Source organism: Rhipicephalus microplus, chromosome 5 (assembly GCF_043290135.1).
Source record: "Rhipicephalus microplus isolate Deutch F79 chromosome 5, USDA_Rmic, whole genome shotgun sequence".
NCBI lineage: Eukaryota > Metazoa > Arthropoda > Arachnida > Ixodida > Ixodidae > Rhipicephalus > Rhipicephalus microplus.
In genome coordinates this window covers 221,732,196-221,756,650 of record NC_134704.1, presented here as the reverse complement: position 1 = coordinate 221,756,650, position 24,455 = coordinate 221,732,196, and the positions used below count along the sequence as shown (strand labels likewise).

The 24,455-nt window shown below is 45.9% G+C and overlaps 2 protein-coding genes across 9 annotated transcripts in view; one reads left to right on the top strand and one right to left on the bottom strand.

The window, feature by feature from the left end:
- The window catches only part of LOC119173506 (uncharacterized), a 157,198-nt gene that overhangs the window by 96,124 nt on the left and 36,619 nt on the right, over nucleotides 1-24,455 (top strand). The gene's annotated exons all lie outside the window — the stretch shown is intronic.
- Nucleotides 1-24,455, bottom strand: part of LOC119173507 (WD repeat and coiled-coil-containing protein) — a 299,780-nt gene that overhangs the window by 249,133 nt on the left and 26,192 nt on the right. For both annotated transcript variants that reach the window (XM_037424303.2, XM_075896540.1), the window contains exon 3: nucleotides 1,679-1,860. In XM_037424303.2, coding sequence (XP_037280200.1) covers nucleotides 1,679-1,860 — 182 coding nt within the window. The remainder of the gene's footprint in view (nucleotides 1-1,678; nucleotides 1,861-24,455) is intronic.

Below are 24,455 nucleotides of genomic sequence, written 5' to 3'. Positions count from 1 at the left end.
ATAAAATCAGCATATCTTATTAGGAACCACTTATGCTCAGGAATGCAAAGTTATGTCCAATGATTAAACTTTAAGATGTACTCATGCATTGGTTCATTGCACATGAGAGTATACGCCAACACTTATCAGAAACATGAAAAAAAATTCGGCAGATCCCACGTACCTGGGAATCAACGTTATGTAAAGCATGCGGAGGCAAGGTGACCATGTCACAATTTTTTTATTGAGCGACACTTCATGAAATTACGCTAAATATATGTACTTATGCTGCATGCACAAAGTTAAAGAGTTGCAGATCTTTATATAACCAGTTGTTTGCAATTGTGCAACGATGCCAACTGGAACATGCGTATTAGCAACACCAGAAGCTGGTATGAAGCACTGATGTTCGCGAGGATGCTGGCCCTGGACACTGCTACATAAATCAACTTTAGCGCATGGCAACACACCACAATTTACGTTAACCTGACGTGACGGCTGTATCAAATGAGTACACATGTAATGTTCATCAAATTGGGTAGGCAGCACTGCAACCACTATTATTGTTTCCCGAAGATTAGCGTCTATTTGAAAAGTAGTTCCAAGACCTCGCATAGCTCTGTGGTAAAATGCTTCATTGCCACGCAGAATGCTTGGGTTCGATTCCAGCTGCAACCCTGAAATTTATTCTTTGCATTCGTCGGGTCGACACTACCAATGTCGGGTATTTCTTGACGCTCGCGCGTCGAAATTTTCCATGTGTGTTCTGACGTTCCTGGGTAGATACCAAGTGTCAATCACCTGTGGCACATACCCGCATACCAGCGGCACATACCCGCCCCTGGACACGTGCCACTGTCTAGCGGGAAGTGTTTGATGACATACGCAACGTATTGTGACATTATTCATGTCTTGACCAGTGTGTCATATTCGTCAAACCATCTTACCCTCCCATGTTAATTTTGGCTCACGCCACGATAAGGGGGTGACCATGAGAACACCCAAACGTAAGCAGCTAGATAGATAGATAGATAGATACGTTTGAAGTCACCGAAGTTCGCTAAGAAACGTTTCGCATTTAAAAAAATGTACGTAAGTGTTGTCGTCTCCTTGAAGTTAAAAGCTACCTCAACTTTGTATACAATGATGAAAAAAAGCTTCAGACAGCTTTGCCCTGCCAAGCCTGAAGAAGCTGCGTGGCTTTCTTTGTTTCTCTCTTTACTTGTTCCATCAATCTACCATGCCAAACAAATAGGCGCATGTGTCCTGAGAGCAAAGCACAAGGCAAAGAATTAAGCGGAAGACAGCAGAAGCAGAAAATGAGGAAGGCTAATGACAATAGTGCTCTGGTGGCCTGAAGAAATGCTTAGCAGCTTTGCTGTTTTTAATTGGAAATTGGAATGGTGTTTCAAATTGTAATGGTGCCCCTTTAATTAAATAAATGCTACCCCATATTGTAAAGTAGCGAGACACTAGCAGCTAGGTTCCCAGTCACCTGAAGTAAGACTCACTTGCATTGTTTTCTGTGGTATTGGTGAAGACATCTCAACCTAGAAAAGCCTTATTCAGTTCATCAGTCTTGATAGTACACTGCCTCTTGCTCCCTCATGCTGGCCTCAATTCGTTCAACTTTGTTGCTTGGAGTTTGTTTCTTTCATTGGCAAACTAGAAAGCTCTAAAAGGAGTGGAAGGAGTGAACCTTGCAGCACGGGCTGTTGGGGCAAAGCCAGGATGGCCCACTTGGAAAAAGAGACGCACTGGACGGCTGTGTTCATGCGCCAGATAGAGAGCTCCAGGGAGCCGTCGTCCACCCGCTCGGCCACCACACTGATCAGCGGGGGCCATTTCTTGGGGCTGCTATAGCACAGGCCGTGCACTGTCCTGCACAACATGCGAGATCCAAGTGGAAACCAGTTGAGCACAAGCTGGTCATCATGGAAACTAGGCACGCAAGTGTTCACATTTGAACAACGCCCATAATGTTCTTGTGCTGAAAGAAACTGACAGGCGCTGCCGAGAATCTAGCTCCGACATACAAGCAAGAAAAGTTGTAGCCAAATGGTTATCACAGGAAGCCATACACTTTACTGTGCAATGCGGGCATGAAAAAATCTGTAGATTGTTTCAGAGCTTTAAGTGCCACACAGTATATGCATCAGGGCTGAGACTGACTTGGGAGCAGTTTTTGGAGAATTGAAATTTCAATTTTAGAGCAGATGAGCCTTGGTTTGAAGCAGCTAGTGGCATTTAATATGTCACCCTAAAAGCCTGAAAAAACACTTTTTTTACAATGAGGGGCGGGGCATGAGTGCATATATTAATTGGCTTACGATATTGAAACAAATTTTAACGAAATTTTTTTAGCAGATTATTGCCAGTTATGAACTGTAGTAGTAGTAGTAGTATTAGTAGTACTTTTATTTACAATAAGCCGGATACAGGGCTCACTGCAGGGGCAAAGGGCTAAAGGCGAACAGCCTGACAAAGGCCCTTGTACCTCCGCAGTCCGTGACAGTGCAAAGCTTAGGCATCAGCACTGACAAACAATATCTACATTCAATACATTGGTTTCAAGCAACCTGCAATCGTACACACAAAATTCAAACATAAATAGCATAAGAAGTTTACATAACACATTTTAAGAATTAGAGGTCACTCTCGTAAAAATTCACAGCTAAACGATATCAATGAAACAACTCAAAAACAGATACAAAATGCATGCGGATACACCGAATTGCACTGTATACACTTGTATAATTGACATAGAAATTTATGAACAATTTAAGCATTTGCAGAGGCATGACACTCCATTAAGTAGTTTCGATAGTGTAGACCAGTGGTTATGAATAAGTTCTTTATTTGTTTCTTGAAAGTCGCACTACTAGCCCTAAAGTTCAATTGATCTGCGAGGGTATTTAAAACCTGAGGTACCTGGTAAGCAACACTTTGCTTTCCATACTTGGTTCTTGTTCTAGGAGCTCGTTTCTTTTGTTCTCGCAGACTGTAGTGTGGTTTTTCGATGCAACTTTCTTTGTATAGCTTATTTTTTTATATTAACTTAAGCAATTTAAAATGATATAATTGATCAATTCTGAGTATGGAATGTTTAATGAATAGTGGAGCAGTGCACAGGTCTTGTAGATTTCCCCTGTATTTTTCAAAGCAGTGCAATATTTTCTTTTGTATAGTTATTAACTTATGGTAATTCCCTTGTGATGTCGTTCCCCAGACTAACATCCCATAAGTTACGTTAGAATGGAAGAGTGCAAAGTACATACTTATTTTTAACCTCAGTGGGATTAAGTGCATTGTTCTAAAAAAACAACCAACTATTCGTGCTAATGCGGTGATCAGATGATTTACATATGTGTTCCAGTTTAATTCCTCCTGAAACCATACACCAAGAAACTTTTGTTCCCTAACATGTGCGATGCAATTTCCTTCGAATTTTACAGCTATATTATTAATAGGTTTGTTTATAGGTCGGAATATCATATAGGTTGTTTTTTTTGCATTCAAGCGCAGTCTATTTTGCGTTAACCAATTTGAAAGATTGCTTAGATAACTATTTACACTGACCTCAAGTGATATTAGATTGTCTGATGAAAAGAACAATAATGGCCCCAGTATAGACCTTTGGGGGACTCCTTGGTTTAATTTTATCTTTGCAGAAATAGTGTTATTTAGTTGTACATATTGATAACGATCTTCAAGGTAACTTTTAAACAGTTGTAATGCAACTCCACACACCCCATAACTTGATAATTTATGAATGATTTGAATTGTATGGAGTCAAATTCCTTTTGAAGATTGAGGAAGAGCCCAAGAATATATTTTTTGTTTTCCATATTTTCGATTATCTTATCTTTGATATGCAGTAGAGCTTGTTCTGTTGATTTATTTTTTTGAAAACCATACTGACTTTTTGTTATTATTTGATGCTTATCAAAAAAAGGATGCAAGTCTATCATAAATAACCCCTTCAAATATTTTTGATATTGTTGGAAGCACGGATATAGGTCCATAGTTCACGCAAAGTATTGATATCACCACCTTTATGTACTGAAGTGACTTTTGCCACTTTTAACTGCTCTGGAATTAAAGGTATTATTACCTTTCTGCATACCATGTGACTTATATACAGCCCTAGTAACAAACATGTGAAACAGTATTAAAAAAAACTCTTGAAAACTAGGTTCACCAAAAACAAGAAAAATTCATCGCACTCATGAAGAATTTTAATTGCAATTGGACAAGAATTGTAGTTAGGTAACAGTGGGTATTCATTTATGAAAAGTGACATGAAAGCGTCAAGCAAGCTTTTAAAGGCCTGACCGCACGTACCCGTTGCAGCATGTGGGTTTCTGATGTGGCGCCGTGCCTTCTCCCTTTGCAGAGAAAGGGCACACGGCTAAGCCAAGCTGCACACTTTTTCTCTCCGTAGAGAGAGGGAGTGCCGCACCTTCATAAAGCGACGCAATGACTTGCTGCTACGCGTGGTCATGCCTTAACAGACAACAAAAGCGTGCTGCACGGCCGTTTGTGGCCGCCTTGTGCAGGACCACTTTTAGAGTGCAGCGCTGGAGCCAAGAAACTTTGTCGTGCCAACTATCTCGTAAAGTGCGTGCATATGGCACTACATACGTGATAAGCGAGTGGTACTGATAACACCCCTCGACTCGCACAACCATGCGTTATTAATACTGCCCATGTTAGCCTGTTCTGTTTTCTTTCATATCGTAGGCTATCACCATTAATGTAGAACTCCCAATTGCCACACGTGCCGCTCCGCGACTCGCGTAAAACGTTCGCACCGCGCTAAGCAGGTAAGCAACGTGTCCCCGCAAACGAAGCGCCGAATTTACGGATGCCGTACTTGAACGTATTTCAACACAGCACACGACTACTTGGACACAAGAGAAGGAGAGACAAACCACAGCGCTTCCCACGGGTGCCTAAATAACAAGGTGGGTCTCTCACTACCTACGCACATCGATGTGCATATTTGGAGCCCGGTGGTTCTTTAAATTTCAAAATGCAATGAAAACTTGCCAAAATAGTATCGAATGGGGGTACACCGGGAGCCAGTTGCACGTGTTCTGTCGCTCATGGAACCCAGATTGAGAAACCACGTGTCAGAGCGTCCAGGAGACGCATCACATGCAGGGGGATGGCTCCAGTTAACGCAAAAGAGTTGACGGTCTCCAGTTAACGCAAAAGAGTTGACGGTCACGGCAAACGCATGCGCATAGGTGCCCACACGCACAGCAGCCTAGACATGAGAACTGTGCCACGCCCTACAAAGAACCTGAGAGTCAGCCCTGCTACGCATGCCACTCGGTCGGTTAGGGACAGTCTTTGGCAGCAACTAGTTATTAGTAACGCATTACCAGTAACTAGTTACCTTTTTCAGTAACTTGTAACTGTAACTAATTACTTTTATTTTGAATAACTTGTAACTGTAACACTGTTACTTTTTTACTGAGTAACTGTAACGAAAAATATAGTTACAGTTACTTCTGTTTTTGTAAAAAATCATCCAAAAGCCACACTCGTTAAAGGTCAACGTTAGACACTTTTCATTTTTTCAAGCTTTCTCCTTTACAATATCCTCTCCACCTTTTGACATTCCAAGGCTCCCATCACAGTGTAAGAGAACAGGTCGCTAAGAGGAATATCTTCCCTGCAGAAGACCGAGTTCGAAGTTTACTTGTATACTACATGTCTAAAGGTAAACATATTTGACAGAGATCTGTCTGGCTGGTTTAAAGTGAAGTGTGTCTGGAAGGTATGTTTATTTGCAAAAATACATGTCGCAAATCAATAATGTTGGCACTGAACATGTTGCCAAATTCACGTGCCCCACCCTCCCTCCCTGGCTTTTTTTTTTTGTGGGAGGTGGGTGGGAAGGGAAATATATATATTCTTTTTGTCACTTGAGCTTCTATTCTTTTTCTTGGTATGAACGTGGAGCATTCTTCTGTCTGACGCTTCCAGCAAGTCGCGTTTGACAGGTGGCTAGAAAACAGCAGCATAAAACTGCTGAAAGCCTAAAGCATTTAAAACGGGTTTGTAACCGGTTGTGAAAGCTCTACAAGTTAACACAACAATTTATTTTTATTTATTTATTAAAATAAAAACAACAATAACAAAGTGATTGACGTTTCGCCTCCTATTATTCTCAGTAGACGCTGGCAAAAAATAAAAATAAGCAGAGGTCGATCAGTTCATTAGTCACACATGTGCTTGGAAACATACGGTAGGGGGCTGCGGATTGCTGTTGCAAGCCGGTGCGTCGTAGCGAATGAACCACGTTTTCAGAAGCCTCCACACACACATTGTTTAGGTTGAAAATATGGCCCTGTGCAGCATCGTTCTACGGTTTCACCACAAGCAACTTTCACTACCTGCATGCCTTCCTTCGTCTTCATTAATTAAAATATATCATTTGTTTTATAATAATTTTTTATACAGTAACAAAAAAGTAACAATGTTACCTTTTCACTGTAACTGTAACTGTAACAGAGTTATTTTTTAGCTTCAGTAACTGTAACACTGTTACTCTTTACTGGTAATGTGCCCATGACTGGTTATGGAGGATAACTTGGTGGTTTTCGCTCAGTGATAATAATGCCAGAACACACTGCACATTTGAAAGTTTGTACAAACTACTTGGCCCAGACAGTGGTGGACGAGTTATAGTGCATGAATGTAAAAAATATCCCAGCATAAATACTATTTATAGAGAAACCATGAGGTGTGTGAATATTTAGCACCATCACTTATCGTACGAGGCTGATAATAACATGAAAAATTCGGTGAATATTTTTTCCATAACGCACAACACGTGTGTGCAGGTAACTCTTCAAAGCTTACATAGCCAACTGTTGGCAAGGGGGTGCTCTCAATAGAAGACATGCAAAATTGGTCTTTTGTAAACAATGCTTCCGCAATGAGTGGTAACGGCAAGATCATTGTTCATGATACGTGAGGTTTAACGTCTCTCACAAAACCACCATATGATTATGAGAGACGCCGTAGTGGCGGGCTCCAAAAATTTCGACCACCTGGGGTTATTTAACGTGCATCCAAATCTGAGCACACTACAACATTTCCGCCACCATCGGGAATGCAGCCGCCGCAGCCAGGATTTGATCCCGCGACCTCCGAGTCAGCAGCCAACTGCCTTAAGCACTAGGCCATCGCGGCGCGGCAAGATCATTGTGGCCAGCCATTGGTGTAAGAAAACTGTTTCTCAAATATTTCAGTGACACAGTGCTTTCTTTAGTGGTCACTAACTACTATCAGAAATAATCTCGTGTGCCACAGTGGCCTACTCAATCAGGTTGGCACTTCTTTTGACGCCAATATTGTTTGCCATCATCATCATCAGCCTGACTACGCCCAAGGTTAGGCAAAGGCCACTCCAATGATCCGCTAATCAACCTAGTCTTGTGCTGTCTGCAGCCATGTTATACCTGCAAACTTTTTAATCTCATCTGCCCACCTAACTTTCTGTCTCCCCCTCACACATTTGCCATCTCTTAGAATTTAGTCAGTTACCCTGATCAGCAGTTATCCTGCTTACGTGCTACGTGCCCTGCCCATGTCCATTTCTTCTTCATTTCAACTATGATATTATTAACCCCAGTTTAGTCTCCAACCCACTCTGCTCTCTTTCTGTATTGTTTGCTGTAGGTAAAAACACATGCTCGTCAGTGCAGCTCATGCCATTATGAAGCTATGTGGTGCTGTTTCCAAAGAAAAAAATATGGCGTGAGCATATTGCCAAGCTGCAGCTCTCCGTCTCCACATGCAAATTGTCATAAACTGGGTTAGCCCCGTCTCTCGCACCTTCAACAAGGTTCCTGTGTTTCGTAGGCCGCAAACACACTAAAGGGTGAAAAAGCTAAAGGGTGAACACTTCAACGCCTGCCGCAAATGAGCTATGGAGTTGAGCACTCATCGCAGCTGTGTCACCTTGGGATCAAGGGTGGTGATTCCTGCGGCACTTCGCAAACAAGCCATGTTGCTTGTCCACGTAGGTCATCGAGGCATTGTTGCCGTGAAGAAAAGCACCAGAAGTTACACGTGGTGGCCGGGCATCGACCGTGACATCGAATCAGCAGTTCATGATTGCCAGCCTTGCCTATGCAACCACAGAGCCCCACCAAGAGCTCCTATACCGAAATGGGAAAGACCAGAAATGCTTTGGCACACCCTGCACATTAACTTTGCTGGACCTATAAAAGGATGTTCATTCCTGGTGGTTGTTGACACGTACACCAATGGCTGGAGGTAAAACAAATGACCACAACAACATCGGCACCAATTATCGACACTCTGCGGTCGTTTGCAACGTACGAACTACCGTGCAAGGTTGTCTCTGACAACGGCACTTCATTTGTGTCCATGGAGATTCTCAAGTTTTATAGAGTCAACGCCGTCTTGTCCATTACGCCAGCTTCATACCACCCGGCGACCAACGGGCAAGCCGAGCGCTATGTGGCAGAGCTCAAACGCGCCCTCACTAAAGATCACATTGGGACAATGCAATGCTGCGTCACATGCTATCTCTTCAGACAGCACAACACTGTTCAAAACTCTACAGTAGAAACACCGGCGAAACTGATGTTTGGCCGATAAATGCGAACTCAGCTGACAGCAATTGTCCCGGAGCCCTCGGCAAAGACATTGTTCGAGGAAGAAAAGCTCCCGTGTAGCAGGAGAATTGAAAGTGGGCAGCACCATTTAACAGAGGGCCTGGCTGAGTTGAAGCGATGGCGCTTAAACGCACAGGTTTGTGGTCTTGGCTCATCGACATCGGCGGAAAGGCCCCACGCCACCAACTTAATCAGCTACGTTGTCCAGGTAGTTTGTGAAGAGAAGCTTCCATTCAAGCAGGCACCCCGACAGCAGCTTCGTCCCACTTGCTTAGCCTGGCATCTTGCACCGGATGAATCGGCACCGCCGCCCGACCAGCACTGAACATGGGAAATGACACTCAGCGAGCCAAGGCTCCTCTTCCCACCTTGTCCATGCGACAACGATGGCCTCCAGATCACTTCCAAGCAACAATCTAAGGAGGAAAGAAATGTTATGTCCCAAACCACCCAATGAAGCGGTGGACAACCGGTTGCAAATGACTCTGGTCATTAAGACTCCTCCTCCGTTGTCCCCCTCTCGACACAACGATCCGCCACTCGCTTACCCACGGCAGTTCGGCTGCCGCCCCTGTCTGAGTAGGAATAAACAAGTTTTAAACATTTGGGGTTGCCTACGCTTTTTCGCTACGCTTCCAGGAGTACGTGTAAGGGACTACGACTACCCCGCACATAACATGAACATTTTGGCCAAATTTACCGTTCCCATCGCCACGTCCCCACTTAAGGCTTTCCAGATAGTACTAAGCATTCTGAAACTTTTTCCAAGTCAGAAGAACTAATTATTGGCCTTTGCAGTCAGCACGTAAATGTCATAATTGATCGGGAGGAAGTTGAAAGGGCGCACCAGCATGGTCATCACAAGCCATCGGCGTGCCTCATGGTAAAATCATGGTTCAGTCCAAAATGCATGAAAACACCGTATTGGCCTTGCAAGTAGCAAGTATAGACTGCTTTTTCACGCTTCTTCATTATGTTGTTCCTCGGCACAAAGCAGCGTGTCTTTGATAATGTGCACTAACGTACACAGCTTTCTTTCAAAGTGAATATGTAATCTTGTCTCGTCACCCAGCAGCTATATAGTCGTGCTAACTGAAACATGGCAGTGATGTTACAAACCATCAAAACAGGCTGAAATAGTAAAAGAAACTGTCTTATGCCTCTTTACTCTCACAGTGGTGATGTCGGAGTCAACAAGTCGGTCAAAAAATTTATTCAATACACAGCCCACGCTGAAAGTTTAAATTCCCCTAATTCCATACATTTAATCTCTGTTTTATTTTAATGCCACAGTTTATATTCATGTGATTGTTAACTCTGTTTCCCTTGAAAGTTATGCTATGAACCATATATTTCATTTTAAAATGATTTTAAGCAACACGGACAAGGGCTTGTCTTCACTCATCAGCTCCCCCAAAATGAGGTTTTGCAAGCCCTGGACCTCAGGTGAACAGTCTGTGACTGTCACATGTGTTGGGCATACAGTTCCCACACTTCCCAGCGAGCCCACTGGAAAGTTGTCAAAGGAGGAATTGTGTCTATGTGTATCAAATGGGCTCTCAAAATAGTTGTGTGAGCATAAAATGCAATTGGAACATGCACAAAAAGTTGTTGACTAAGGAGCACATCTTGTTGCTCTTCTCAACTTCTGCTACAGCACAGTGATGATTGGCAGAAGCAGCAGTGAACACACATGGCTTGCCTTGGAACATCACAAAAAAGGGGAGCCCATTAGTTTGGTATATTCAGCAGTGTCTGGGTCAGTTGGTGCACAATGTGAAAGTGAAGGGTTCCAGCATGTTGCTCATGCGAGCACAAGAAGAAAGTAATGCACGTCAACAAGGCTGGACTTACAAGTGAAGTTCATTCAAAAACTGTATTTCACAAAGCATGCATGAAAAGTAAAGTGCAGAACCATGCAAGCACACTAACACAATCCACCTTCCTCTTTATTTATCTTAACTGGACACATGTGCTGCATCATAAATTGTAGAGTCACCAGGTATTGAAATTCATGATAAGAAGGTTCACCGACACATAATTCAGCGCCCAACGTCTTGACGAGGAAAGCTTAACATATTTCTCTCTCCATTCCCTCCACACAATTCAGACAGTGCCAAAATGGGGTGCAATGCAAGTGCCCTCCTGTGCCAAATGGCAGTGAATTGCAATGTCACCGCATGCTCTCGAGGCGTCGGCCTGTGTGGCTGACGTAGGACTGACCACAAGAGAGAGGACCTTCTGCGATGCTTTTGTACAGCCCCCCCAATTTTCACTGCATCAGTGTAATTACAGTTTATATCACAGGTGAAAAATTGTATTTAGCCATTTACGCTATTTTTTCACACTCTTTAAACTGTTCCTCGGCAAATTTACGGCTGTACGGTACCCCCACAATCAGGAGGATTCCTCAAAATTCGGGGTTCTCTCATGCAAGTGTGCACCCTTCTATGAATAGTGCATTTCCTGCACTTGGGTTCCTGTGGCCACGTGCGATTGCTGCGTCTTCCGTGGCAGCACGTGTTCAAACCTGTGAGGTAGCGCACGTTCGTATCAAATGTTGCACTGTGAAAAATTGGTTTGCAACACAACCGTACTCCATTACAGCGCAAAAAAAAATCCGTATCACTTCAAAATTTGTACAAGCCATGATCGTATCAGTGGCGTTCTACTGTACTTAGGTTTTAGAACTCCAGTTGGTTTAAATTTTCTGAAGCCCTTATAAAACGTCTCTCTCATCGATATCATGGTTTTGGGATGTAAAATGCAACAATTATTATTAGTTCCTGGGAGCGCATCCTGTATCAAGTTTCAATACTTAGTCACTGTGCTTTAAACACAATCACTTCTCTACTTTACTTAAACATACCCTTAAACCTCAGTATAACAAACCTGGATATAATGAAACATTTGTTATAACAAGGTAAATGAAAAATATTCTTGCAATAAACTTAGTGTTAAGAATATACCTTCATAATGAGATTTAGGTTGTAACAAACTTATTTTTGTGTAAAATACGACTTCCTTAAAAGAGGTTTGAGTGTATTTGTGTTTCTTGTTTAGGCTTCCTTGAATTCCTTTACTGTTACTACTAAAAAGGCAATCTGAGCTTTCAGAATCAGGATTTTATATAAAAAAATTGTGGACAATAATAGGCATTTGGGATACAGAAGGAGGTGCCACAGTCAAGGGACTGTTTCGGGACCTCCTGTACAAAAACAATCTGTTAGTAAATACTTAATAGCAACAGTAGCGATAGGTATCAGTCAAAACAAAAAGTATAGCAGAAAAATGTACGAACGAATACATGAAATCGTATAAAGTTGACATATCAAATCAAATCAAAAAGTACAAGAAAATATGGCAAAACAAAGCCATACAAGTTGATTAATCTTTATCCAAGACAAAAAAACACCAAAAAAAGTACACATCAAATGAAACAAACAGTAACTCTCATGGTTAGTCTGTGTGAAGAAAATACATTTTTAGTTGTCTTTTTAAATTGATGAAATGAGCTTAAAGTTTTTATGTTAGGTGGAACAGTCTTTCAAAGTGAGATGGAAGTGAAACTTACAGTTTGTTCATCATATTTGTACGAGTACTAGGTAAAAGAGCATTGTTGCTTAACGTGAATCAGGTATTACTATAAATAATAGGATTAGAAGACAGCTAAATGGTCGGGGGAAGTATGTCACTAATAAATCTATACAGAAAAATACCTGGGATGTATTTAGTGAATTCACTAAGAGTGAGGATGTTATTCTCATGTAGTAGAAATTTAGCATTGGAAAGACAATGTAATTATTCTAATATAGCATGATTCTAAACAATCTGGAAACAGAATGTGAGTATTGTAAGTATTACCCGTGAGTATTGTAAGTATTACCCAACATATTATGCCATAAGTTAAATGAGAATAAATGAAATAGTGATAAAGAGGCAGTAATGTGGTGTGTGAAAAGTAAGGGTGCGTTTTAATTAAGACTTGTATACCATATGCTATTTTCTTTTTTATGTCAGCAATATGTTTCTGATATTTAAAGTTATTATCTAGAAGGATGTTAAGAAAGGAAGAACGTGAGCTAGGAGAGATGAAGTAGGGGCCAAAAGTGATATGTGGAGCTGGTGTTACATTCCGCTGGTGTGAAGTAATAAATAACATGCTGGTATAAAACTACTTTAAAATATTCTCCAAATAAATATTCAGAATGTTTACAAGAGATGAGATGTATTTATAAGAGGTGAATATTGTCACGGATTGATGACGGAGATGAAGAGAGCACACTCGATGTTCAGATGAAAACTTTTTCATCGGACGATGTTGTGCCCAGGAAACTGAAGGTCAGATTGCAGCATCTCATGGGCACTGATAGCAGCTAACAAAACGCCCCGCCCCGCCACGGTGGTCTAGTGGCTAAGGTACTCGGCTGCTGACCCGCAGGTCGCGGGATCAAATCCCGGCTGTGGCGGCTGCATTTCCGGTGGGGGCGGAAATGTTGTAGGCCCGTGTACTCAGGTTTGGGTGCACGTTAAAGAACCCCAGGTGGTCAAAATTTCCGGAGCCCTCCACTACGGCGTCTCTCATAATCAAATGGTGGTTTTGGGACGTTAAACCCCACAAATCAATCAAGCAGCTAACAAAACATCGGCTGGCGATCAACTGACAAGCGGCGAAGTGTGGCGGTATTGCGGCGGTAAGTGTTCGTGTCTAGTGGGGGATCTTAACAGAACGCCCCGCCGCGGTGGTCTAGTGGCTAAGGTACTCGGCTGCTGACCCGCAGGGCGCGGGTTCGAATCCCGGCTGCGGCGGCTGCATTTCCGATGGAGGCGGAAATGTTGTAGGCCCGTGTGCTCAGATTTGGGTGCACGTTAAAGAACCCCAGGTGGTCTAAATTTCCGGAGCCCTCCACTACGGCGTCTCTCATAATCATATAGTGGTTTTGGGACGTTAAACCCCACATATCAATCAATCATCTTAACAGAACGATATACAGTCGAGCCTACATATTGTTACGCACAAGGAGGACCAGGACGTATACGGCTGAAGGGGGCCGTTTATTTGGTCACGAAGAAAAGCGCCGGAGCGGCCAAAAGGTTGATGATCGCAGTGTCGTCGTCTTCTTTTTTCCTCCAGCTTCGGGCAGCCAGCCTGCTCACCCATCTTCGTTTTCTTCCCAGGCATGCGCAACATTCCTCCCCTCGCAGACGAAGCCTGCCGGGCGAGGTAACTGATTCACCTTGGTGTGTACAACTTCAGTCGAGCGACATGGACTGCTTGGGTTTTAGTGGCTCTTCTACCACTTCTCGTGAGGCGAGCTATTGTGTATGTGACTTCCGTGATTTTGTAGAGAACAACAAACGGTTCGTCGTATGTGGCCAAGAACTTTTTGGCATAAACCGCGTCTTCATACCGGAGTCCACAGCCATACTAAGTCGCCTGGATGGTAAGTTACAGGCCGGTGGCAGACGTCATAGCGTACCTTCGATTTTTTCTGCGATGCCAAAGTGCGTAGACGAGCAATACAACGTACCTCTTCTGCAAGGCAGAGGATTTTGTTGACTGAGGTTCTCGTGCGCCGAGAATGGCAAAACTGTGTCGAGTGTGTGCCGTGGCGGTGGTACGTACATCAAGAAAAAGGGGCTATAGCCTGTTGTTGTGCTTAGCGGTGTTGAACGCGTACATTATAAATGGCAGCACGTCATCCTAGTTCTTGTGGTCGGATGCCACATACATAGAGAGCATGTTTACAATTGTTCGGTTGATGCGCTCCGTGAGCCCATTTGTTTGCAAATGATATGGCGATGAGTGACGAAGGCGGGACTCACTCAACCGAATCAGCTATTCTACTATATCTGCCGTAAATTGTCGCCCACGATCACTGATGATCACGTGAGGTGGGCCATCTCGGAGGATAACGTGCAGCAGCAGAAACACAGAGACGTCGCTGGCAGTTGCGGTTGATATGGCCGCCGTCTCGCAGTAGCGCGTGAGGTAATCGACACATACAATTATCCAGCGATTGCCCTTTGCCGACTTTGAAAAAGGGCCCACGAGGTCAATGCCCACCTGTTGGAAAGATGTGCTTGGAGGTGGCAAAGGCTGTAGAAGACCAGCCGGAGCAGTAGATGGGCATTTGTAACGTTGACACTGTGTGCAGCTGGCCACATACGCCTTGACTGACTGTCGCATTCCTGGCCAATAAAAGCGTTCCTTAGCACGGTAAAGCGTCCGTGCAGAACCTAAATGTCCGGACGTAGGATCGTCATGCATAGCACCTAAAATCGCTGTCCGAAGGCTTTCTGGCACTACCAGGAGGAAACGTGCGCCAGTGCTGGAAAAGTTCTTATATAGGAGTCCGTTGCATACACAGAAATGGCATGCCGTAGAAGCTGTGCAAAGCGATGATAGCCTGGTGTCCTTTCGCTGTTTATCTTTGAAAGTACTGAGGTTGGGAAACTTAGGTGACACAGAAGCTACGAGGTGATCGAGGTCATCGGCATCACACTCTGTAGTGCTCAGTAGCATGCGCGAAAGGCAATCTGCGTCGGCGTGTTGTCGACAACTTTTGTACGAGACTATGAAGTTATACTCTTGGAGCCGAAGTGCCCAGCGTGCTAGACGGCCGCAAGGATCCCGAAGGTTAACGAGCCAACACAATGAGTGGTGGTCGGTGACGACTGTAAAAGGGCGTCCATATAGGTAAGACCGAAACCGCTGAATTGCAAATACTACCGCGAGGCATTCTTGTTCTGTGACAGTGTAATTCTGCTCGGGCATACTCAAGAAGCGACTTGCGTATGCAATCACGTGCTCGCGGTTACCATAGCGTTGAACTAGGACGGCACCAATTCCTATGCCACTGACATCCGTGTGCAGTTCCGTTGGAGCTGATGGGTTGAAGTGTTGAAGAACAGGCCGCGACGTCAGGAGGAACTTCAGTTGACGAAAAGAGGAGTCGCACTCCGGAGTCCACTCGAAGGAAGTATTCTTCCGAAGCAAACATGTCAGCGGATACGCGACATTGGCAAATTTAGGTATAAAGCAACGAAAATAGGAGCAAAGCCCCAAAAAACTGCGGAGCTCCTTCACAAAACGCGGCACATTGAATGTTTCAACGGCTGCTGTTTTCTGGGGATCTGGACGGATGCCCTCCTGATCGACTAGGTGTCCGAGAACAAGGGTTTGTCGGTCTCCGAAGTGGCATTTATTTGAGTTAAGAACAAGGCCAGCGTTTCTTATGGAAGTCAGTACAGTATCCAGAGGTGAATTGTGTTCGCTGAAGGTGCGGCCAAAGATGGCGACGTCGTCTAGATAGCACATGCAAATGCTCCACTTCAAGCCACAAAGAACAGCGTCCATAAATCGCTCGAGCGCATTGCACAGTCCAAATGGCATCAGGTTGAATTCAAAAAGGCCGTCAGGGGTTACAAAGGCTTTCTTTTCTTTATCTTCAGGATGCATGGGAATTTGCCAGTAGCCCAATCTTAAGTCTACAGAGGAAAAGTAAGAGGCCGAATGCAGACAGTCTATGGCATCATCAATACGTGGAAGTGGGTACACATCTTTTTTTGTTACAGCATTCAATCGGCAATAATTGACGCAAAATCTCCAGGATCCGTCTTTCTTTTTAACGAGAATTGCTGGAGCTGCCCATGGACTTACCAACTCTTGAATGATACCGTTTTCAATCATTTCGTTCACCTGTTCATTATTAATCTGCCGCTCGGATGGTGAAACACGGTATGGCTTTTGTCTAATCGGAATGGCCAAATTCGTGTTGATAGTGTGACATGTCCGAGAAGCAGGAATTAGGGGCGCTTTGTCTTTCTGCGCAAAGTCAAATGCAGAGACGTGCTTCGAAAGTACATTGACCAATGTTCGGCGTTCACTTGTGCTCAGCGACTTATTCACCATTGACAGAAGAAACGTTTCAAAACTGTGACTACGATGCTCTTCCGGCGCATCTCTAAGCTCGGTCACCAATAAGGCCTCGTTTTGTCCACTGACAACGGCTAACTTTAGACCATCTGGTAACATCACGGGTTCTGTAGAGTAATTGACAGTCCATAAACCAGCGCATCCACGTCTGATCGACACCACACAATGTGGGGTCAACACATTCTTCTTCATGCAGTTGGTGTACACTGGTTCTACGTTGGCATCAAAGTTGGCAGAATAGCTGTCGCTGCAACCAACAGGTACACGAACGGTTGATAACGGTGGTATGATAGTGTCGCCCCAGACACACAATGCCGTCTCACCATCCACAGGGTTTTCCAAGAATGCTGGCGGAACGTGATCACTCAAGACTATTGTCCCTGTGTGGCAGTCGACAGTCGCACCACACTCCCTCAAAAAGTCCATACCCAAAATAACATCATGTGTTGCCTGCGGAATAATCACGAACTCTGTTGGGATAACGCGGCCTCCGAGAAACACGTCAGCTTGACACACACCAACAGAATGCAGTGCCTCACCACTCACTTTGCAACAAAATTTCGAAGCTTGATTCCACTTAAATAAAACCTTCCGCCCCAAGGTATCTTTAAAACACGCACTCATGACCGAAATGGTTGCCCCCGTATCCACCAAAGCCATCACAGGCACATCGTCAACAAAAACACGTACTTTGTTCTTGAGCATCAACACAGGAGGTATTTCTGATATTAGCACGTCTCCGGCGACCTCACCTCCATCGGCCGCGCTTGCTAGTTTTCCTGTGGCAAAGGAGACGTGTTGCAACGCCGTGGTGAAGGAGAACGGGGAACACGAGGCAGTGGAGGCGTCAAGCTCCTGTCAGATGTAGGGGAGTGGTTCCGAAAGCTGCGTGTCCAGTAGTCTTCACGAGGCAGCAGGTGTGTTGCCCTGGGGTCGTTGTGCGGTCGATCAGACGATCGTGTGGAATGTTGTGGTGGGCCATAGTAGGTTGCTCGCAGGTCGTCGAGAAGACCTTCGGAAGGCCGTGCAAAGTGTGGTGGGTGGTCATACTGTGGGGCTACACATCAACGGTTGCAAAATCGCGAATTATGTCCTGGAACACCACAGGAGTAGCAAACCATGAGAGGTCGAAATTCTGTTTGTTCGTCAATGAATCGAACATCGTCTTCCCTGGCGTAGTGGTTTGGTTCGTCCCGTAAATCATAAGGATAGACCGGGCGTCGTGAAGAAGACGGACGCTGAGGGCGCCGGTCATGGTGAGGAGCTGGCAAGCGTGGTGCTCTCCTTGGTTGTGAGGGTGTGCTGTACTCAACAGCTGCTGCACTGACCATCGATTGCCAAGGGGTCGTGGAAGGCGGCAGCGCAGGCACAGCCTCACGTGGCACATATACCGAATGTTGGTCGTTTATAGAATTGTAATCAACTGCTGAGTGTGTCTGTTCTCTATAGCGAAAAATTTCTTTGCGAACGATCTGTTGAATTGTCGAGGACAGGTCTGGGCAGGAGCTCGAGTCGATGCTGGCAACCATTGTAACATTTGTGAGCCGGCCGAACTTTGGAGCAATCCTGCACATTTTCAGCTGTTCGAAAGTTGTGCAATGCCGAATCACGTCGGACACCGAGCTCAGGTGCTCTTTTCCGATGAGAAAATTATAGACATCTTCGGCTATGCCTTTCAGCAAATGCTCTACTTTGTCTTCTTCTGACATGTGATCATTGACCACCTTGCAGAGCTTCAGTACAGTATATTTGTGGTGCATGTCTCACCTGGTAGCTGCGCGCGTTGAGACAATGTCTGCTCAGCCCGCTTCCTTTTGATGTTCAAGTCGCCGAAACACGCTTTCAGCTCCGCAACAAAAACGTCCCACGTCGTCAGTGCGTCCTCGTGGTTGTCGTACCACACAAGCGCAATATCCGTAAGGCAGAAGACCACAGTACTGAGCTGAGCGGCGGCATCCCAGCCGTTAAACTTGCTGACTCGCTTGTACTGGACGAGCCACGCGTCGATATCTTCTCCCGATTTTCCTCCGAAGGTTGGTGGGGCTCGATAGTAGGGCACGGAACCCACTGTAGTTAGCCTTGAAGCGTTAGATGACTGATCTTGGGCCATTACGATGGGCGCAGGCGGGTGTCCGGCAAGGCGGCGGCTGCGGCGAAGTCCTGGAAGTGAAGCTCCCGTCGTTGGATTTGTCTTACCCAGCACCTCCACCAATCTGTCTGTTACGCACAAGGAGGACCAAGACGTATACGGCTGAAGGGGGCCGTTCATTTTGGTCGCGAAGAGAAGCGCCAGAGCGGCCAACAGGTTGATGATCGCAGTGTCGTCGTCTTCTTTCTTCCTCCAGCTTCGGGCAGCCAGCCTGTTCACCCATCTTCATTTTCTTCCCAGGTATGCACAACAATATAATGGCCCCACTTAAAACGAACTTTCACTTAAAACGAACAATATCCACGTGACCGTGAAAATATACATTGGTTCAATGGCACAAAATCGCACTTATAACGAACGTCTCTGAGCGCCACTAATCGGTTACAGTGAACGGAGTCAGCGGTCTGCCGACTTCCCGGAAAACCAATTTCGACCACCGAGCAGGGATCGGCGAGGTGCCCATGGATTCTAATTGTTAAACGCTTCCGCGACCCTCTAGTTGCCGCTCTCCCCAATCCATGAAGGAAGGAAAGTTGTTTCCTTCCTCCATGCCCCTACTGCTTTTTGTTATGCACCCCTCCATCCTTTATCCCCCTGCTACTCTGAGCACCCCGCATTGCCAGACGAGGCCCGTGTTTTCACACTGCCACCGATCTTTCGAAGAGCAGTCGGCCATCTACTCGTTTTTGATCCCTGGTACTGTCGTTGGCATCGCCGGACTGGAGTGACCAGACCATTTGCCAACATCGTTGGCCACCGACTGTATCCGATAGTCTGCATCTAGTGCACGCGTGTATACTACCCCACCGGCTCTAAAAATTTGCAATTCATTTCGTGTTTAGGACTTGTTCTCGCTCACTTCACACTCAACTCAGCATGCCTTTCGCGTCTGCGGAAGCGCAAAAACGGCTGTTAATTTGCAAGGAACGAATCGCGAAATATCGAAGTTCCTGAGGCCATGCAAAGTCGTGGTACCGGCTTCGCATGGCCTCAGGGCAGCAAAGTCGTGGTACCGAGAAGCATGCGGCGCGAAATCCTAGACAGAGTTCACGCCGGCCATCTCGAATTGCGCAAGTGCAAAGCAAGAGCCAGAAGTCTAATTTTTGGCCAGGACTTAACAATGACATGTAATAATACTGATTGTTGGCCTAGTTGGTATTTACTTAATGGCATGATTTGGCCGCAAAAGAGACACACACAAGAAAAGGAACACTCAAACGACAAGCCGCCTGTGCTTGTCGTTTGAGTGTTCCTTTTCTTGTGTGTGTCTCTTTTGCGGCCAAATCATGCCATTAACAATGACATAACTCAGCTTATTCAGAGCTGTCCCACTTGCAAGAAATACGCCTACAAGCAACCGCAAGAGCCTCTGCTGTTGCGCGAAACTCCAGCATGCCCATGGTATAGGGTTGGTGCAGACATATTTCAGTATGCCGGGCGATCATATGTCGTTGTGTTTGATGCTTGTTCAAATTTCCCAGAAGTCGAGCAACTATATAACACAACGGCAAGGGCCACAGTAGAGGCTCTCAGTGCTATCTTTTCCCGCCAAGGAGTTCCGGTTGAAGTATGCACGGACAACGGCCCACAATTCGCCAGTTACGAGTTCGCGCTCTTTGCGAAACAGTACGACATCGTACACGTCACATCAAGCCCGGGCTACTCCCATTCCAACGAACTGGCGGAGAAAGGCGTCCAAGTAGTCAAGCGTATCCTGAAAAAATGCGCCGACTCAAGGAGAGACTTCTGGTTAGGCCTGTTGGCCTATCGATCATCACCTTTAGAAGATGGACGATCACCAGCTGAGTTACTGCAAGGCAGGCGCCTCAGAAGTAACATTCCTGATTTTAACGAAGTCACCAAAACGGAAGTGAGAAAGCACCCGCAACTAAAGGAAGGACGACCGATTCCACCTTTGACGCAAGGCACTGTAGTTTGAATACGGGACAATGCTTGGTCGCATATGGGCAGGATTGTCAACACAGCTGGCCCGAAGTCTTACATCGTGCAAACAGGACCTCACAATGCGCTCAGACGCAACCGACGTCACCTACTTCGCACAAGTGAGGACTATAGTCCTGAGTCAAGTGACGAAGAATGTAACGCGCCTTATACGCCATCTTGTCCAGCTGCGACTGCCTCCAGAGGACCTACAGAGTTGCCAGCCTCCAGTGATGAGGCAGCCTCCAGTGGCTCTACAGATTTGGCACAGCAAGCCTGCATGTTACCTCGTCATGAGCAGTCTCCAGTCATCCAGGCTGAAGTCCCAACTGCGCCAACTACAGCAGTGCATGCCTGCGCATCGAATCCAGCTCCGAGAAGGTCAACACACTCAGTCAAGCCACCTCAGCGCCTTGCATACGATGCAAACTTTCAGCAGCTAGTATAAACTCTTTTGTAAAACTTTTGTACCGGTAGAAGGATGTATCGGGCACGTGTTATTCCCCTAAAACCAATACGGCACCGCACATGCACAGTGTACATCTACCAAGGTATAAATACGGCGCATGCAATAAAACAATCCATTCTTGTTCTGCACCCTGCTGTTGCCTCCGTCATTTATCAACATGATACATGCCATGTTCCTTTTCTCGAGTTTTGTTATCACCCCATTTCCTACGTTCAGCACAAACTGTGTCTACGATGTTCAAGAGGCTCCGAGGCTGTAGTGGATCGTTTTATTAGGATTACACGCGCTTCGTGAACATTGCAGATTAGTCAGTCGATCAACGGCCGACGCTCTGCCTGCCGCTATCAGTGCCAGTGTCTCGCTGTAATCTTACTTTTCATTTGTTGGCCACACGTTCAGCCCGAATAAGCAGTTTCATCCTCGATCTGTAATCGACTTCCTTCGGCCACGTCACGACTCCATCTGGTGGAGGTGCTTCCCGGACCATGTATCAAACGCCCCCCCTTCCGCCGTGAGCCAAGCCCACACCGTGAAGAGGACGTAGAAGCCAACCTCCAGCAAATCTACAACCAAAGTTCGGGGCTCTGCCCGCTAACTTTCACAAGTCTAAGGTCACCACCACTACAGCGACCACTATGACTCCGTGACAATATGCAAAGTGGCACTTTTCTGGTTTCAGAGAAAGTCTAGAGGTCTTGATTGCTTGAGGCACAGCTTCAAGGCGCCGGGCATGCTCGTCAAATTCTGAAGAAAACACGACGACATCATTCAAGTACACAAGGCAAGTCTTTCACTTCAATGCAGCCAGCACAGTATCCATAACACGCTGGAATGTCGCAGGTGCCAGGCGAAGACCAAAGGGCATGACCTTGAACTCAAAAAAGCTGTCCGGTGTAATGAAGGCAGTCTTTTCCCGATCTTGCTTGTCTAGTTCGATTTCCAGTAGCTTGTCTTGAGGTCCATCGATGTAACATATTTCGCATTGTGGAGTCGGTCAAGAGCACTGTCTATTCAGGGGAGAGGGTATACGCCCTTCTTTGTGATCTCAGCCGATAATCAACCCAGAAGCGTAGTGTTCCATTATTTTTCTTCACTAACACCATCGGTGATGCCCAAAGATCTTTGAAGGCTGGATAATGTCGTCGCCTAGCATTTTGTCGACTTGTTTCTTTATGGCCTCGCATTCTCGCGTCGAAAATCTGTAAGGGCTCTGTTAGTGTGGCCTGGCATTTTCTTCTGTTACGATTTGATGTTTCGCGATATAGGTCCATCGAATTCCTGACATCGACGAAAAGCAGTTCTTGTATTTCTGGAGCAGGTTTTTGAGCTGTTTTTGTCTATGCATCGGAAGGCTCAGATTAATGTCGAAAGCGGGTTGAAGGGTTTTCTTTAATCGAAGTAGATGCAGTAGATTCGGTGAAGGCAGAAGCTTTGCTGGTTTTCAGCATTTCTTCAATGTAGGCAACCGTTGTGCCTTTGCCTGACGTGCTTCTACTCATTGCTGAAATTCGTGAGCATCACTGTTGCTTTTCTTCTACGGAGCTCGGCGATTCCTCTTGCGAGCCAAATATCTCGGTTAACCAACAGGTGCTGATCACATACGAAGTCTTTTGGTTTCGGAATGCTGACGGAAATGATAAAGCTTGAGCGAGGCGGAATGATGATTTGTTCTTCTAGCACATTCAAGGCTTGACTGCCTGGCAGAATGTGCGGCGATAGTGCGTTTTCTGTGTATAGTGTAATCAACTTCGTTTTCAGGTCAATGACGGCAGCATGAAGGCTTGAAAGTCTATACCAAGGATGACATCTCTCACGCTATGCTGTAGTACAACGAAGGTTGCAATGCAAATCTGGCTGTTAATGTTGACTCTGGCTGTGCAGATTTCTGCTGGCATAACTAGGTGACTTCCAGCAGTACGGATTTCGGGGTCTTTCCAGGTGGTTTTAACTTTCTTCAACTTCGCGGCGAACGTCCCACTGATGACAGAATAGTCGGCTCCTGTGTCAACGAGGGCTGTGACACTGTGGCCGTCGCGGTCGCTAGGTCATCGCCTCGCGTTGCAGTTGAGTCGTGAACAGCGGCACAACTCATAGGTTCCGGTTCAGGCTGCTGTGCGTTGGGTATTCCAAGCGGCTGCCGAACTTCGTCGCGAACAATGTCGGCGATCAAATTACCTTGAAGCTATGTCGAAGCTAACTGCCTTCACAACTCCTCCCGAACGATCGCTCGAATGGTCTTGTGCAGCTATCGGTGCTGAAGACTTTGGCACAGTTGCGTGGCGGTTGTACTTTACTGTCTGCATCTCAAGTGCCTTTTCTATATTGTGGCTTCGGTAAGAAATTCACCGACAGTCTTGATCAAGTTCCGGACAAGTCCTGCAAACAGCTTTTGCTTCACCCCTCGCATGAAGAACCGGAGCTCCTCCTCACCTATGGCGGGGTCGGCTTGTCGAAAGAGCTGGGTCATGTCTTCGACGAAGATGGTTACGCTTTCTTTACGGAGTTGCACCCATGTTATCAGCAACGTGGCAACCCATTCCTTGCTGACGACGCTCGTGAAAGTTCTCAGGAATGTCGTCCGAAAGAAATCCCAGGTTCGTAGAGTAGATTCCCGGTTCTCAGACCACATCATTGCGGCGTCTTCTAGGTAGAAGCAGACATGGCATTGTTTTTATTCAAAGTCCCACCTGTTGAAGATGGCGACTCAGTCATGTATCGATCGATCCAGCTCTCTGGGTCTTCACCTGATCATGGAAAGTTGGAGGTTCGTTAGGCTGCCGGAAAATGATAGGGGCAGGCTGCACAGAGGTGGCCATCGTCTGCTGCTGTCGATGTCAGGATCCGGGGCTGCCTGGTTGTTTCAGTAAGGGGCCCGTACTCTGGTAGCAGTCCCCTCTGCCTACGGCTTGTTTGCTGTTTGGGGTTCGCTTCAGTGTCTTTTTTGCCACTTGGACAGCGTTCGCAGCGTGACGGGAGCGTCCGGAACATCAATGTGACGACCAATAGCAGATGACACCTGGTGCGTGCCTCGCGCCTTTGCGCGAGGAAAATGAAGTAGATTGGCGCCGAGCTCACGGGCGCTCGAGGAGCGTGAAATAAAGAAAAAGGGTCTGGCAGTTCCTTTCTGATCTTGAAAGTGTGGATGTCCTTCTTAGGCCGCCTTGGAACCCAGTATATCCGACGGCCACGCCGGCACGTCAAAATTGGCGCCCAACGGCTCGAGGTGAGCTAAGATGTTTACATCTTTTATGTGAAGACGTCGCTCCCTTGGCGCTTCTTCGGCTCAACCACTGACGTTTAAGCAGTGTCGGCTCC